This window comes from Salminus brasiliensis, chromosome 25 (genome assembly GCF_030463535.1).
Source record: "Salminus brasiliensis chromosome 25, fSalBra1.hap2, whole genome shotgun sequence".
NCBI lineage: Eukaryota > Metazoa > Chordata > Actinopteri > Characiformes > Bryconidae > Salminus > Salminus brasiliensis.
Window position 1 is genome coordinate 15,130,448 of NC_132902.1, and position 18,091 is coordinate 15,148,538.

General features: G+C 41.7%; 1 protein-coding gene across 1 annotated transcript in view; it reads left to right on the plus strand.

The window, feature by feature from the left end:
• fto (FTO alpha-ketoglutarate dependent dioxygenase) overlaps positions 1 to 18,091 on the plus strand; it is a 220,929-nt gene that overhangs the window by 31,498 nt on the left and 171,340 nt on the right. Inside the window, 3 exon segments of the mRNA XM_072671498.1 lie at positions 7,684 to 7,761; positions 8,912 to 9,686; positions 13,475 to 13,705. Of these exon segments, the coding sequence (XP_072527599.1) occupies positions 7,684 to 7,761; positions 8,912 to 9,686; positions 13,475 to 13,705 (1,084 nt within the window).

Genomic DNA, 18,091 nt, shown 5'->3' on the forward strand with positions numbered 1-18,091 from the left:
ATCAGTCAGGCCTCTGTAGTATCTGGGCGCAGTGTGTATGTACGTGTTCAGGATTGTGTTTGCATGTGTATTTGTGTGTGTGTGTGACTGGTAAAACTACTTCAAAAGGACAAATTCAGATTGATGTTAGCTGTGGTAGTAGTGGCAGATTCCTATGATGCTTACTAGCTCTGCCTGTGCTCCTGTGTATTGCATGCGTCCTAGGATGTGTGTACCTGTGTATAGGTGTGTGTGTTCTTACTGGCCAAATCTTATGCATATTTATTACTAGTTTCACAAATGCAGACTATGACTGCACAATATATTGTTTCAGCATCGCTATCACAATGTGCACATGCGCAATAGCCACATCACAGGACATGCAAAAGGAAAAGTCGCACTCTTCTTATTGTCCATGCCATATCTTCAAGAGGCTGATTATATCAGATTATATCTGCTCAATATAATTAATTTTATTTTTTATTGCTATTATGACGTTTAATGAAATCTGCCAATTTTTAATAAATAAAATATTTAAGTGAAGGGCCCATCTTTGTTTACTTTGTGTGAGAATATTGGTTGTGACAGCGGCTCCGTTGATCTTAAATACCACCGATACGATAATACACATATAAAATGACCTGTCCACACAATTTATAGGCAGCCGTTTTCTTAGTTTTCTTATTTCTCAGTTTTCTTTGTAATTTAATTAAGAAACAGCAGTCAACAGGAACTGTGGAGGTCAAGATGAGCTTGGAAGACCAAGAAAACGTTCTGAGAGAACTGCTTGTATGCTTGCTAGACTGGCAAATCTAACCCCCTGTTTGACCCCTGTTTAATGTGCGTCTGCCTTTTCTCATTTTGTGGAGGGGAAACCAACGCTAAAACATCCATTCCCAGAGAAATGGCTCCAAATCTTCTCCAAATAGGGAAATTAGAAATGCACAATATGCAGAAAAGCATACTTTGACATAATGTTAATATTGGCCAACATTAGGGTGCTGGCCCATGGTTTCCGATGTTGCTGAAAGACTTTCAGGGAGAATCAGCAGACTCTGGACTGGTGGTGCACTGTTCTACTGTGCAGCGACTTCTGCACTAATATGGCCTTCATGAAAGAGCCATCAGAAAAAAACTGTCCTAGTGTCCTCATGCTGTTCCCACTACCACTGGCTGCAAGACAAGCCTACAGCAGGATTGTTAAACAGTTGGAAAGGTGTTCTTTTAAAATTTTTCCCCGAACCTGCTTTTGCTGATCGTGTCCGAAGGGTTCTATTTTAAGTTCCAGTCCACCGTCCGGTGATGAGGACACTAGAAAGGCTTTCTTATGATGACTCCTTTTTTTATGAAGAATATAATTGTGCCGGTGTCGCTGCCCAGTAGAAGATGAGCTCACATTTAGCTATATGCTCCACAAATGAATAGACAAGCTCGTTGCTCTCTTTCCTGTTACCTAGAAACGCTAACACATTGACTGTGTTTCCGTTTTAGCTTGTGTGTGAGGGTATACGAGTGTGTGTCTGTGTGTTTGAGCGGGTCCACGGACTTGTGTAATGGCACCTAGGTGCTGTGTTTTCGCGGGCCGCTTCCATGCTGTCACCCACGAGTTTTCAGCATGAGCTACACACGTCTCTCTCCTCGCCTCTTGTTTGCCCAGGTGTTCACCTCATCCGCTACACCCTCTCTCTGCTTTTTAAAATCCCTTCTCAAGAAGGGCATTCCCTCGCTCTCCGTGCCCTTCGTCACATCCTCCAGTCCTTCCATCCTTCCCTCCGACACCCACAGTGCACATTCTGCACCCCGGTGCCAAATGAGAGAAGTGGAAGAAGTGTGTTTGAAGACACTGCTGCTCTAGGTGTGGAGAGTGTGAGCTTTTGCGGGCCGCTTGTCAGGCTGCTTGATTCAGGGTGACTTTAGCAGGGCGGGAGCTCTTTTGCAGTGGGTGGCACACAAGCTCCAACTGTGTGCAGTCCAAACACTGTGCTCTATTATGCACACAACCGATAGTTCTGTGGAAAATGACGTTTTAGCCCCTCGGGACATGTTAGGTGCCTAGGTTTTGCTTATTTAGTTTTACACTGAAGCTGCAAGGCTACTAAATCTCAAAATGAAGGGTTGACCAAAAACTGCTATTAATTATTAAGGGATATAATAATTTGCTGATACATTGGCATGCAAGTTTGTGCACCCCAGTCAAAATATATGTTACTGTGAATTTGAGGTGTGGTAGTATAATGGTAATACCGCATGCTGTGGTTTTTAAAAATGATGTCTGATATGTCAGATGTTCTGTGTAAATCTAGTACACGACCGAATGAGCTTGTTTGTTCATGTGCATTTAAGAGAGCCACAGAGAGGGGGTGCTGTGGGAGGTCGCTCATTGGTCACGCAACTGTAGTTGCGAGTTTAGCGACGTGCTGAGTTCGAGTGGCCTACTAAATCTGCCTCAAACAGTTGAAAGCACTCCTTAAACCAAATCTAGCTAACGTATCTGAGCCTAGCTGGCTGGTTGCAGGTCCAAACATGACATAGCCCGTCACATAACGACTTTCTGAGAGTCCAACACCCGTCGCTAGACTGCGCTCTCTCAGACACTACGCTCGTCATTTTGTCATAACCAGCTGCACTTGGCTGCCTGATGCTCTGTGAATCTGTAGCCGAGCTAGTGGAGTAAAGGTTAGCTTAGGGAGTGGGCTACAGAACCAAGACCATGGTGGAAAAAAAACCCTTTCCAACAGCAGTTGCTCCATCTTGAGTCATTCTCGTCTAAATGTTTATAAGTGTGGTTTCTGTCAGCCAGAATGGCAAGTGTTTGTTATCATGCTAACTAAGCTAATTCTAACAAGCTTAAGTTTGAACTAAATCAGTCCATGGAGGAGTTGCTTAGGCCTTGTTTAGTCCTCAGGCTTGTTTAGACTTTCGATGCTGAGATTTGTGGTGAGGATGGAGGGAAGGTGGTGCTCCTTTACTTTGATTCACTGTAAAATTGCTCTTGCTTACAATGCTCAATCTTTAACTTCATGCCTTTTAGAGATCAGTTCATCTTCTACTTACTTTTCACAGTAGCTGAGAATTCTGACCAGGGATGCTGAGACTGTTACATCAGCTTGTATTAAGGTTCCATAATTAAGCTCCCCCGCAGTGCACAGTAAATGTGATCACGCTGGCCTACAAAGCCAAGAACGGACCAGCCCCTCCGTACTTGATGGCAATGGTCAAAAGCTGATCCGCACCAAGAACAAGAGGAGAATTCTGCTTAAACAGCAGGGGGGCACCATACAACTTGAAATTTAAGTGCTAAATTTAATGCTAAATTTAAAGCATACACCTAAACGTCTGTGCGTCTGCCTTTTTTCATTTTGGGGAGGGGAAACCAACGCTAGAACATCCTTTTCCAGAGAAATGGCTCGGTTGTGAGGCTCTGGTGAAGCAGACGTGAATCTTCTCCAGATAGGGAAATTAGAAATGCACAATATGCAGAAAAGCATACTTTGACATAATGTTAATATAAGCCAACATTGGGATGCCAGCCCATGGTTCCAATATTGCAAAAAAAATAAAAGAAGCTTATGCTCACCAGTGAGCATATAAGGTCAAATATGCATCGACCCATGTTACACTATGTTGCTGAATCCGATACCGGTAACGCAATACGATACGACTGAAATACTCAATAGATGGCTGTAAATCCTCATATTTATAGTGTTTCAATTTTTTTTAGGTTTTACTTTTTTTAAATCTTGTCCCAACTAAGATAGAAATAGACTTGAAGGAACAGCATTTACTGGTACTATGAAAAAATAAAATTGGCCACAATGCAGAAACACATGCAGGTAGGGAAGCTAAGCTTGACCCAACAGCTTTTTTTTACTGGGTATTAAAATTCACATTTCAGAAAAAAGTGCTTATGTGGCAATTTCACTTTCAGGTACTAAACAGCTACTAAACTTCAGTGTATGGTTTTTAAACAAGCTGCTGAAACTCAACTTTTGATTTCAGAACCAAAACAAATCACCACGTGGAAACAAAGAGCTGTAAATGTGAAGGTTCCAATAAATGTCTGTTTAATGAATATCGTTATAAAGTTATAAAGTACCGTTATAAAGTATAGTTATAAAGTTTTTATGATTGACTTTTATTGTTTTTTTAACTGTGTAGATTTTAGATTAACAAAATATGCAAACAAAAACATTCTATGAATAAAAAAAAGTATGGAGTCACTAAGCTTCATGGTTTTAGTGCTCTCTATTGCCGATACTGTGTGCAAGTGCCAGTGTCAGCGCCGATACTGATACGGTATTGGTATCGGCGCAACACTAGAAATTAGACTGGTTTAACTGGTGTACTCAGCCTGTGAGAGTATTTGAATAGCAGTTCTTAAGAATCTGCTCTAGTGATGCATTCTGTCTGCAATCATGTGTCTCACGATAAATATTGTGTATCGTAAAATGTCTTGAAATATTGTGATGCAACATTTTTACCATATCGCCCAGCCCTGTTGGAGGGCCTGATCAAGTTAGCTAGAAGTTTAAAGTGAGCTAGTTAAAGCAAACTTGCAATCAACTTTCAGTTTAATCAAAGTTATGATGTGGAAAATCAGCTGTAGAGGTCCAAAATCTATTCCTCCAGTGATTTATGTCTGGACTTTGAAAGTATAAGAGAGCGAGAGAGTGAGTGTGTATATGCTTCAGAGTCCATCTGTGCAGTGAAGCTGGTCTGTCTCCTGTTTTCGCTGGAATTTGTGAGCAGCTTGATGTATTTGACATGTGCGTGACAGGCCGCTGCTCTTCAAGCCCAGCACAAGCACTCTGCTATCTGGCCCAGCTGTGTGTGTGTGTGTGTGTGTGTGTGTGTGTGTGTGTGTGTGTGTGTGTGTGTGTGTTGTGCTTTTACATCAGAGCAGCCGAGCATGATAGTGCAACACACACACATGCACACACACACACACACACACACACACACACACACACACACACACACACACACACACTAGCCCTTGTTTATACCCTTGGTTTCTGTCTTAAAGATGAAATTTGACACCAGCAATGAGTCTGTGTCAGACTGTCAATTTATCTTTCTTTCTTCTTCTTCTTCTTCTCCCAGCATCATCTCTCTCTCTCTCTTCCTCCCTCTCTCTCTCCCTCTCCCCCCTCTCTGTCTCTCTCTCTTTCTTTCTATCTCTGTTTCTCACTCTCCCTGCACCCCCCCCCCCCTCCCTTCCCCAGGCCTTTGAGCTCAGACTGGCCATGAATAGTGCATGTTATTTTGTTTTGTAGATCTGTCTGACAGTCTGCATCTCTTCTATCTGTCTTTGTTTATCCTGCTCTAAATGGAATAACTGAAACCTTCAATTCCCATGTGCTTCCTCACATAAAGCCATTCAAACGCCGGGCCTTTGTCAGTCCCTTCCTATTCGCTGCTCCTACAGCTGAGCCTTATAACTGTTACACAGTCTTATGCTGAAGTTTGGCCACATTTGGTCAAATGGCATGTTATTTTTTGTGTAGCTGATCAAACATAACATATAGTATCTGAACAATTATCATAATGCACAGTTTGTCTGTCTTTCATTACATAGGCCAAGTTCTAATTCTAACCTTAACCTAACATAAACTTAACCAACTACACCTAAACCTAATTCTAACTTTAACCTAACCTACACCTAAATCTAAAATGAACCTACTACACCTAAACCTAACCTTCTACACCTTAACCTAACCATAACCTAACCTAAATTTAGCCTACCATACCTAACAACCTTCCGACTGATATGAGAGAAGCTCAAAACATTGAAATCTTAAAACTAAAAACCTATTTATAAAGTCTGGCTTTTATGTAGTGTTATGTATAAACTGTCTCTTAGTCTTAATATCCATACTTATATACTTTGATTTGTATTTTATGTTTTTATTTTTATTATGCAATATTTTTAATTTATTTTTTGTACTATTTTGTTATTTATTAATTTTGTTTCATTATTTAACTTTTGTCATCTTAATCATTTACCTTTTATTTTTATATTGAATATTTAATTTTATTATTATTATTTTTATGCTTTCTCTTTATCCTATCCTTATTTTGTCAAACACCTGTGAAGCACCTTGAATTTCAATTTTATTTGTCTGAAGGTGCTCTATAAATAAAGTTTGATTAATTAATTAATTAATTAATAAGTTTTCTTAATGACATGTAATCAAGTTCAAAATGCCTGGCTGTTCTCTTATAGGACATCCATTAGCCTATTTTTGTTCCCTGTGTAGTGATTGGCTGGAATGCTCATTTGTGTAGTTGCCTTCTGAAATATAAGTATTGCAAAGGATTGTTATGCTAGCAGTTAACAAATAATTGTGTTAGGCTTACACACACACACACACACACACACACACACACACACACACACACACACACTCACACGTCCTTTCTCAAACCAGGACATAACCTTTTTAGTGCCTTTTCCTTTAATGTTATTAACAGGACATTTTATTTTGCCCTAAAAGTCAAGCCCCATTTGTGCAAAAGTGCACTCACCCTGGCTATTTAGGTCCTATTTTAGAGCTCTGGCATTATTAGCTCTGTTGAAATGTGAGAGCAGGCCTCAGTAAATGTCGAGGAATATATACGAGTCACTTTCTCCTTAATACATCACAGTGGTGTGTCTGTGCGTGCGCTTAAGGGAATGGCGTAGGAGTTCTACCAGGCTATTCCAGGGGTGAGGTGGGGTTTGCGTGTGTTTGGAGTTGAATGTGGGTCACTTGACCCCTCTCTGACGTTCTCCTCCCAACCTGATCGGGCCTCCGGTGCACCTGCAGAAGTGTGTGAGTGTAGGGGCCCAAGCACCGCTGCCCTTGTGAAATTTATTTGGGTATCACGGTTTTATGCCGGTCGCCATTGGATTTACAGGTCAGAATGGAATGTGGGGCCAATGAAAAGTGCTTTGATCGGACGGGACGGGTGCGGGCTTTTACGCGACTGAGAGGAGACCCTCTGCTGCCCGCTGGAGTCGTAAAAACCCGACACCTCCATGAACGGGAGCGCTACGGGGAAAGGACGCAAAGGATTCTGGGAATGTGACTCTGGGAGCGGGAAGCGGTTGCGTGTTTGTGTGCAGGATTCTTGGAAAAAGGATGAACCCGTTGTCCATGTTACGCAAATTGAACGCCCTGTTAATAACCTTGAGGGAGAACTGGAAAGGTTAGGTTCTGGTTTGAGATGCAAGTGAAGAAGGTCATCTTTAGGCTGGAAAACACAGCGAGCCTATCAGAGAGATAGCAGACAACTTAAGGAGTGTCCAAATCAACGATGCACTGGCAGAATTCTTTCCTTGGTGAAAAAACATATCTTCACAAAATCGAAATTAAGAAAAGTAAATTAGTCACTAGTCATTTTTGTCTAGTATTCTAGTATCTGATTCAAGATTGGTTAATACTTTCTGAAGTCTTGGATTAAAAGGTGGTAATTGTAGGTATTCACTGTAGTCCAGTGTTTTAGTAAGCTTAGAAAGTGCAAATATCAAGCTTTAATGTACTCATATTTAATGCATGTTTCTGTAGTGAGATCTGTTGCTGAAAGCATTGCTGACATTAGCAGTAGTTTATATGTCTGACAGCTTCACATGTTATAAGTGTTAATAAGTGCTTACTGCTGCTTTTACATAGTATATTAAAAACTGCTGTAAATTCACTCACACTCTGTGTTTGTGTGTAGAGGCGTCGGCTGCTTCAGGAGTTGGGGGAGCAGCGGATCCCCTTCCTCTCGCCCTCTGACCCCGGCTTCCAACAGCTAGTAAGTTCACCTGCTTCCACAACACTGCATGTCTACTTCAGAGAAACACCACAGAAAAAAAAGAAAAGTAAAAAAGTTAACATATAACAAAACAATTCAAAACAAATCAAAAATAAATTATTTTAGTTTAATTAAACCATGGGGTGAAAAGATTGCCCTAATACAAAAAACAAAAACAAACAAACAAACAAATAAATAAATAAATAAATACATACATACATACATACATACATATATTATAATATAATATAATTTTTATTTATTAAATAAAACAAACAAGCAATAATAATAATAATAATAATAATAAAAATAAATTTCATTTTATGAACTTTTGGAATAAAATGGTTTTCCCTTACACTGGAGCTATATAAATACTCTGGTTTATATTATAATTATATCACTTTAATTATATAATTATAATATATCATAGTTGTTAAATGATTTATTTTTTTCATAATAAAATCTGTTGTATAGCCAAAACTCTAGCAGCCTTAAAGCTCTAGCAGCTTTCCAGCAATCTGACGTTGTAATAAAGGTCTGTTTAGGGAGAAATATTGCAAGTAATGCTATAATATTTGGCATTAATATTGATCATTATTTATGTTATAATATGAATCGATTTGTTGTTGTGATTGCAATTATGATATTAAATGTTATTAAACATTCAGTAAAAAATACACTTTGTCGTCGTTCATTTTTATAGATTTAAGTCTTTATGAGATTAACTTAATCCAGTGTTGAGATATCACAGCTGTATCAGTGGATGTCAGTATTGGGCTGAAGTCAGCAGAAAATGCTGAATTGCGTAACTGAGGGTTGGGTGAATCTGATTTGACACTGTAACAAATGTGTTCTGATATAACACACACTCACACTGTGTGATGTGATTGTGTTGTTAGCAGTGCATTTTGCTCTGTAGGACTTTCAAATGAGTGACTAATTTGAGAATGATAGCTCCTAACAAATGAACTGCTTTAGTTGAAATTGGCTCTTTTTTTTTTTGGATCAGTATCTGTATCAGCCGACACTCAAGATTACAGCATCGTTACCAGGAAAAAAATGTTATGCACTTTCTTACTCTAAAACTTTTGTAAATTAGATTTTTCCACTAACTATAACTTCACTGCTTATGAAAATGTGTTTTCTACAGTGGGACACCAGCTACTCGGGCCTGGCACTGCGGCAGGCCGGAGCGCTACCGGAGGGCCTCCACGATCGTGTGCGATCAGCATTAACCACCTTGCGACGCCGCGGCTGCCTCCTGAGGGACCTGGTGCGCGTTCGGGACCGGGACGTGTTCACGGCCGTGTCCCGAGCTCTGGTGGGTCAGCCGGGCTGCACCTACCGCTACCTGGACACCCGCCTTTTCACCATCCCCTGGCATTGCGAGGAAGACGAGGGGCAGGCGCAGGCTGGAGGCCGAAGCGAGAAGCCCTGCTGCGACCCAGACTTGAGGAGCGCCTGCAAGGCCTTATGGGAACTCAACCAGTTCTTCTGTACGGACATCCAGCAGCACAAGAATGCCCGGGGCGTCAAGCGCAAGCACAGCGAGTCGGAAAACAGCGGCAGCCAGGAGCGAGTCTCCAAAGAGGAGAGCAGAAGCGAGAAACCTGAAAAGGACCAAGTGCTAGAGGAAAAAGGTGAGCGGCCGGGGAAGGGGGAGCGAAAGGAAGGCGAGGAAGATTCGGACAGTGGCCAGGGCTGCTCTCACTCTTCTCCTCCGCAGCCCTCACCGTCTAACCCGGTCCATTTCAACATCACACTCATTAACTACATGGACCCAACTGGTATGACCCAGCTGAAGGAGGAGCCCTACTACGGCATGGGCAAGATGGCGGTGGGTTGGCACCATGACGAAAACCTGGTGCCGCTCTCGCCTGTGGCCGTCTACAGCTACAGCTGTCCGGGAGAGACCAAGCCTGAAGGTGAGGGATGGCTAAAATAGGGTGGGTGGGGCAGTTAAAATATATACTGTTATGGAGCATATAGGCTTTGGTCTTTTGACAAAGCTTTTAGGCTTGAGTCTGGCGAAGCATCAGGTTTACACTGCTTTCCTAATCTGTCGGTCAAGTATTGTTTAGTGTCTGAAGATTCTTTAGTTTTGCACTAAGGCTAATGTAGGCTAACGTCAATAACTAGCATCATACAGACCCTGTTTACACCTGATCATGTCATGTGACTAGTACCTGGATTGTATCCTGATAAGGTTTTAGTCAAATGCATTTACACTTGGTAGTGAAATGGGTCTCCGGTTAGTCAGACTGAAATCCGATTGCTGTCTGCGACTAAATATGCAGATTTGCTTGTTGCTGGTGTTTTTGGTTGTGCTGGGAGGAGATTAGGTTGGGTGAGGTTGAGAGGTGGATGAGTTTACACTGCTATAACTCAAATGCCTGTGGTGTTGCTCAGTGGTTGCTATGATGTTGCTAAACAGCATTTTAATCACTGTATTTAATTTTGCTATCACTACTGTTTATTCACCATTGCCCGGTTACTCCAGTAAATTCCTAGACTACGATATTTAATCGCGGGATGAATGGATCAATAGAAATGATCCAAAATGAAGTTACATGAACATTTAAGAAAGCTTTGGCCTTCTTTTGGAAGAAGAGCTTTCTTCTACTCCTTAAAAGCCTGATTTTCAATAATTAAACGATTTCCTGAAGGAAATCCGAAAAGCTTGCACATCCTAACTGGTTCCGTGGTCACTAGGGGGAAAATGCTTGTCTTGGGTGCGTTTACATTTCCATTTTATGTAGTTTGGCCATATCCAGATATAGTCCTGATAATTAAGCCACATGAAGTGACCAGGTGCCAAATCACATCAAATAGGGTGCCGTTTTTGTCCCATTGATAAAAACCCTGTTTTAGGGGAGATATTTGATTCTGAAGAACCTTTTAAGGTCTAAAATGCATTTTCTAAGTACTTAAAATTAGAAGAACATGGCGGAATCTGGTAAATGTCAGGTATCCCAAAAAACTGTGCTGTGCTACTGAAAAAACGTCACGACATGAAACATGCTAAAACAAGAGTTAACATTGGAAGTGCTTTTATAAAAAATGAAAGAATTATTACATTGAAATGGGGTGACGTTGGACGCAGAATAAATTTTTAGACCTTCCTCCTGGACAAAATTATTTGAGTAGGTAAATCGTTATCACTTAGAAAGCTTTGGGTGAACCTGATAGATGACTGTAGAGTAATAAATGTAATACAGGTCAGCTACAGCCAACGATGCTCAGCAGCTAACATTTCAGTGTTGTTGTGTTTACCTACTTAACCGCTCAAGGTCTTGCTTCTTCAATCTTGACTAATACTCCTATAGTACTCCTATAATACTCCTATCATTTTATTAACCTAAAGGCTCTTTAAACCAATGTGCCTATAAAGCAGACCCTGCACCCACCATGAATAGTGCTTATTATTTGGTAGTTGTTGAAGTTGCTATAGGATTTTAAGTGAGTAGTTGGTAAACGGTTGCTGTGGTATCATTCGTGGTTGTTCCTCAGTGGTTGCTAGGTTGTTGCTAAGCAGCATTTTACATTTTTGGTATCACTTGCATTGCTTTATACTGGCAACTCTAGAGTTACTTATTTTTTTCACTTGAAAATCGATCTTGAAGAAAAGTGAAGCTAACCAGCGTGCAGATCAGTGTTCCTATTAAGCGGTACCTGCGCCCACCATGAATAGTACTTACTAATTTAGGAGCTGTTGAAGAAACAGCCTGTGAAAGCATGCATGAGTCAGACAGATCAGAGCATGCTCTTTTAAAGAGAACCACCTGCCTTAGCTTCGTCTCGCTCATATCTGCCGACCAATTTCACCTTGGCCCCCGCCAGGGCCTGCTTCAAACGCGGCCCGAGCGCAGCGCGCCTTCGTGCGCCTTTCGCAGAGTTACTTTTCAGCTGCTCTCTTCTGAGGCCAAATTGACCTCTCAGCTCGCCCCTTCTCTCGACAAAAGCTTTTCCTGTGTGAACACACACCAGCTGTGGCGCTCTCTTTAGAGCCCTCGCTCTGAAGCTCTGCAGACCAGGCGAAATGGAATCGTTACCAGGAGGACCTCTCTGCCTTTTTTTACGACGTCTTACAAGATTCCTGCGTTAGCATGCGCACGTGTTCCATTGTTTGTGCCCCTCTGGACCGGATCCTCCATCGATCTGGTTTGTAATGCGGTAATGCACTCTGAAGTGAGCAGAATGCTGCCGTGCTCTCAGAAACTCGTTTTCGCGATGCCTGCTCTTTTTTTCCCCTTTACGCGTTTTCCATGTCTCAGCAAAGTCTCTTTGAAGAGCTAAGCTTTTAAAGGTGCAATATGCCAGCACCTCACGTTCAACAACAACCCTCCTGTCCTATACACAGCTGTTCATTCACCACTGCCCGAGTACTCCACCATGAATTGTACTACGGGACATCAGGTGGTTGATTACCTGTTTTCTAGGTATTTGGTAAGCGGTTACTGTAGTGTTGCAAGGTGGTTGCTGTGGTATCCCTGGTGGATGTTATGGTGTTGCTAAATGATTATTAGATGGGTGCTACTGTGGTGCTATTTGGTTGCTTTTGTATGTCAGGTGATTGCTGTGGTGTTGCTCAGTGGTTGCTATGATGTTGCTAAACAGCATTTTTTCTTTGCTATCACTACTGTTTATTCACGATTGCCCGGTTACTCCAGTCAATTCCCAGACTACGATATTTAATCGCTGTCATTTTTCAACATCCCTTGAGCACAGCAGCTCTTTTACATAGTGTGAACGTTTCAGGATGAATGGACCAATAGAAATACTCCGAAATGAAGATGCATGCACATTTAAGAAAACTTCTTAAATGTGCCTTCTTTTGCTGTTCCACAAAACGAAACAGTAAATGCATAAAGCCTGCATCAGATCTTAACAAATCATACCTCCTCTTCTAATTCTAAACTCCAATTTGATATTGATTGAATTTTACAATCCACAGTTTGAACAGAAACTCTCTGCTTCTTTCACCGGCTCACGCGGAAGAAATCATTAGTGCCGCATTATGGCCTGCTTTTGTTATTGCGGTGATAACTGTCTTCTAAGGGTTAAAATAAATCATTCCGAGGTGCCTTTTTACAGCTGTCCAGCTATGTTTCTGATTAAATCCTGAGTAGTTGCTGATGTGCTCCGTGCCGGCAGCCCTTTGAGAGCTGTGTCAGGGAACGTGGGGCTGAAATTAAGTTACTATTTATCCCTGCTGAGCAAAGAGAAAGGCCTGCTCTGGGCGCGGGGCCTCCGAGAGGAGTTTAGTATTGATTTTACTGAAGGATGTCAGCAGCGCTGTACTCTTTGCTTTCTGCTTTCTTCTTTGGTTATTGCTCTCACTCTCTCTTTCTCTTTTTTTCCCCCATCAGTAACGAAGGAAACAACTCCAAAGTCATTTCTAACTCTAAACACTGTGGCCCATATTGTGCAGTATTATAGTGCTGATCTAGGATTGAGTGTGTTGGACTGATTGATAAATCATCTGGATGATATTATCGATTGATTATAGAGATCCCACAAATTTAATGGAATCGGTGATCTGTCATCTTACCAACGCTGTTTTTTTAGCATTTAGCTACTCATTTAGCTACTCACTTTACTGGCTCAACTGATGCATAATATAAACCCATGCTTAAAATAACAAAACCTAACATTTAGAATTAATGTAATGGTCCTACAAAAAGTCCTAACTGCTGAGTGTTTGTGTCAACAGTAGTGAAAGCTGCCGAGGAGAAAGAAGGACAGACCTCAAATGAAGGAGAAAAGGGGGACGAAGAAGGAGGGAGCCGAGTGGAGGAGGAAAAAGGGGGTGATGAGGGGACGAGTAAGGAAGAAGGAGAGAAAGAGAAGGCGTGCTGGCGTGTGGGGCTGAAGGTTGCCTGGGACATCCACACGCCTGGGCTAGCTCTACCACTGCAGTCTGGAGACTGCTATTACATGACAGGTAGACACACACATGCTCACTTGTACGTCACATTATCTGTACCCAAATTCATTAATCCTTTGCCTAAATATCAACCTAACCATAAGCTTAACCTCCTGTCTCCATAAGATAACCTCAAACCTGACCCTGACCTTAATGTGAAATGAATATTCCCACATCTTTCAGCACAATCTCTGAAGTTCAGCCCTAGCGGTTGGTTTTGAAGGATATGCTCTCACCAATTACTTACCAATGGCATCAATTTGACACTTGAACTGAAATGGGATGCAATTGGCTGAAATTACACTTATAATAGAAGCTAATGGGTATGTGCTAAAGCAACTGCATGGCCAGTCAGAGCACAGGTTCCAGTTCATAAAATATTCCAGTTCTTATCACTCTTACAAAATCTCAACAACATTACCTGCAACCACTTAAAGGGTTGGGCTGTCTCCAAACATGTACATGGTATATGGTATTACTGGGGTTGGGGAGTAGCATTAGTAGTGCAAAAAGTTGTACATATGCCATCAGTCTCATCCTGTGTTATTTTGAAACCTCAAAATGATCAGTTTGTTTATAGGATGACTAACTAAGTGAACACTGCACAATTTTTAATCAGTTGTTCAATAAATGTTAAACTGTCAGTCTGACACCATTGTAAATGTTAAACTGCTGACAGTCAGGAGAGAGCAGCTGAAATTGAAGCTATTTTATTTTCTCCATGGTTTTGGATCTGTAGCCCACTCTATAAGCTAACTTTTGCCTAGCAAGCTGGGCTACAGATCCACAGAGTACCTACAGCACTGTGCAGCTGCTATTGAGCAGCTGAGCTACAGACATAAGTGTTGAAACTCGTGTAAAAATTTGTGTTAGGACACCCTCATACAACTCTTCCAGCCCTGAGGTATTGGATGGAGTTCCATCACAGCTCAATGCTGGAGGGCTTTACACCCCTATAACTGATGCCTGGCAGTCGAGCATGGTGACCTCCATAGCCTACCATTCTATCGGCAGTTGTTTCTAAGGAGATTATACAAGCAGTGCGCATGCATCTGAACAGCCATGTCAGCACAGGGTGGACCTTAAAGCAGCGTTATGTAGCTTTTCTACCATAGAATAACAGCTCTGAAATCATACTGATTCTCCACTGACTGTAAAAGAGGAGTAGTGCTGCTATCGCCAGATACTGAGCTGTGTAACTTGGGTGGAGTGGCCAAGACAGCGCCCATGAGAACTGAGCAATGACTCCTAACCAGTCATTTTTGTTCAGAATCCTGTAATGTTACTCTACCGCCTCAGCCCACATGACTCTTTCACTTCAGATCCTGCCTCTGCATCGGTCAGCCTTGTAAAATGCATGTGTAAGTCTTGTCCTCTAAATATTTTTCTATATAACGATATATAGAAAATATATTTCTCTAACGGTTTTAGCCCCAATTGTCAGTCTGTCTTAAGTCTGTGCTGGCTGATTCTAGCATGCAGATTCCACCTTCAATCATGCAGCAGCTATATGCAGCTGGCACTAGTACATGTCTAATACTGCCTCAAACATCCAACAACCTCCAACTCCATCTGCAGTCAGTACAGACCATGCTGACCCCGTCTTTCCCACCCACGACCTTATCCAAAGATTGAAGTCGTGTAGTGGATGATCCCTAGTCGTTTAGTGTTTCAGATGGATTTTCTTTTCAAAAACTGAGTTGAGAAGTGTGAGATACTCAGTCTTTTTAGAATCTGCTACCACTATAAAAGTCTTGTAGTGTACCCGAGGCTTTAGGGGTGGCTCAGATTGCGAATGCCACTTCTTGACTGTAGGGGGACTCTAGGAGCAAGACAATCCAATTCTCACATAATGCTGCTTTAAGAAATATACATTTATTATAAAGAAAGAAAGACCACATCACCTTTTCAACTATATAAAAATACATAATGATCTTAAACAAAATATTAAAAATGTATATCATAATAATAAATGCTATATATATATATATATATATATATATATATATAATGGCTCACTTCAGCACACAGTGTCAAAACATTATGCATTATTCAAGATGTTCGAGATGTTAGAAAAAACTAATGTTATTTTATGAAGGTCCTGTGATCTCAGCTGGAGGGAGGGAGGGAGGGAGGGAGGGAGAGAGAGAGAGAGAGAGAGATGGAGCAAGAGAAAGAACTAATTCAGTGCCTGATGTTGATGGCAACAGCAGATGCTCTTGCTTTAAACCTGTAGTATTCTCACACACACACACACACACACACACACATGCAGAGAAAGAGAGCGACTAGAGAGAGAGAGAGAGGGAAAGAGAGAGAGAAAGAGTCTCTCAACACCATGTACACGTATATACTCTTTTTCTTTGTATCCCACATAGTGTGTCTGATGACCTCGATGAGGACACTTTTTATGTCAGTCGTTCAGTGTGTATGAGCATGACTAATATTTTTCCTGTGGTCATACACCCACTCACACACAAGCCACGGTTTTATTGTCTTTCCTTAGATGTGTTCATCTGTTTGGAATTGGTGTGTGTCAGTGGGGTCTCAGTCTTACATGCTTAGATCAATTTAACAGTACTCTATCTCCCCCCCCCCCTCTCTCTGTCTCTCGCTCTAGTTAGAGTGCAAGCCCTCTAAATAGTCAAAATTTATGTTTTATGAGCCTGTTACCATTTTTGGTCCACTGTAATGACCTGTGTAGGCCTAAACCTTCATTTGGGCTATAGCTAAGGGGCTGAAGAGATCAGCATGAACGTGTCAACCCCACTCTAGATGATATACGACGATATCCAGTCTACATTATAAAGTTGTGGTCTTTTAAAGGACCAATATAATGGAACACTGAATTTGCAAAGTTTCTGAAACATACACTAAATGTCCAAATGTTTGTGGACACCCCTTCTAATGGACGCATTCAGCTACTTTAGTTTTGCACATTGCTGATACAGATGTGCTGATGCAGAATGCACGCATACACAATTTGTCTAGTCCCTGTAGAGAAGTACTGCTAATAGAATAGGACCATCAGGAGCAGGTAAGCATTGACCTGTTGGCACCGATTAAGCTGTGGAGCAGTGGAACGAAGTTCCTTGGAATGATGTTGCTCCATCCAATACTTTTGGGAGGAGTTGGGGATGAGGTGGGGTGGGGTGGTGATCATCCAACATCCTGACCTCACCGACAGTGTTGTTGCTGAATGCAGTCAGATCCTCTCAACAATACTCCAACATCTACAAGTAGAGACAGTTACTTCCACTCCCTTGATTTTGGATATTTGAAGAAACAACAAATGAGCAGGTGTCCCGATACTTTTGTCCTTGTACTGTACTGTTTACTGTAAAGTCTAAGGTCGTTTTTAATTCTTTGTTTCTCTGATCTGGTCACAAAAAACAATACATTTACATGCTGTTTATTTGCCTGCTTTTATTAGCAGCAGTAAAGCCAGACTTATTTACTTTCAAGTCATTTGTTGGAGTAACTGTCTCTACTGTCCAGGTAAGGCTTTTACTAGATTTGTGGAGCATTGCTGTAAGGATTTAATTGAGTTCAGCGACAAGAGTGTTAATGAGGTCAGGTTGTTGGATGATCACCACCCCACCTCATCCCCAATTCCCCAACTCATCCCTAAAGTATTGAATGGAGCATCAACCATCATCCCAGAGAAGGCAGTTCCACTTCTCCACAGCTCAATGCTGGGCGGCTTTATACCCCTCTCAGCCCATACCTGACATTAGACATGGTACCAATAGGATCTATATGTTTATCTGCCGCAGAGACTCCTATTCTAGTGGCTGTCTTCTCTACAGGGACTAGACAGGTGGTGTGTGTGTGCATTAGCAAGAAAAATATAAGATATGGGCCCTTTAAGCTCCCCTCTCTCATGTCTCTAGATGCGTCTGTAGAAAGGGAAAAAAGACGACTCTGCGCTTTGTCCGTAATTTCCTCCAACATTATTTGTCGCCGCTTGGCCCCCTCGATCCGCTAATGCCTGTGCCGTTGAGTGCAAATTGAATCACTGTATTTGCGCCAAATGGAATTTAGGGGCTGGTTAAAGAAAGAACAATGCGCCGGGCCTCAGCCTGTAATAAGATTTCCAGTTGGAAATGCTCTTGGGAGTGGGCAGACGCTTTGACCCAATAGATTTAAAAGCCTGCTTCCTCGCCCGGACAGGAGGCAACCCCGATGACAAGAGAATAATGATAGATATTTATTACGGGAATTTGTTTCGCCTCATGATTCATTCAAAGGGCTTGCGAGAGGACCCGGGTTGAGAGCGATCGCGCATTATTGAATATAAAGCGTTCTTAAAAGGATGTAATACTAGAGGGAGGAATAATCGTCTAGAAAGGAAACACAAGCAGACGTGGCCACTTTGGGTTTTTTTTTGCTTTTTTTCCCCCC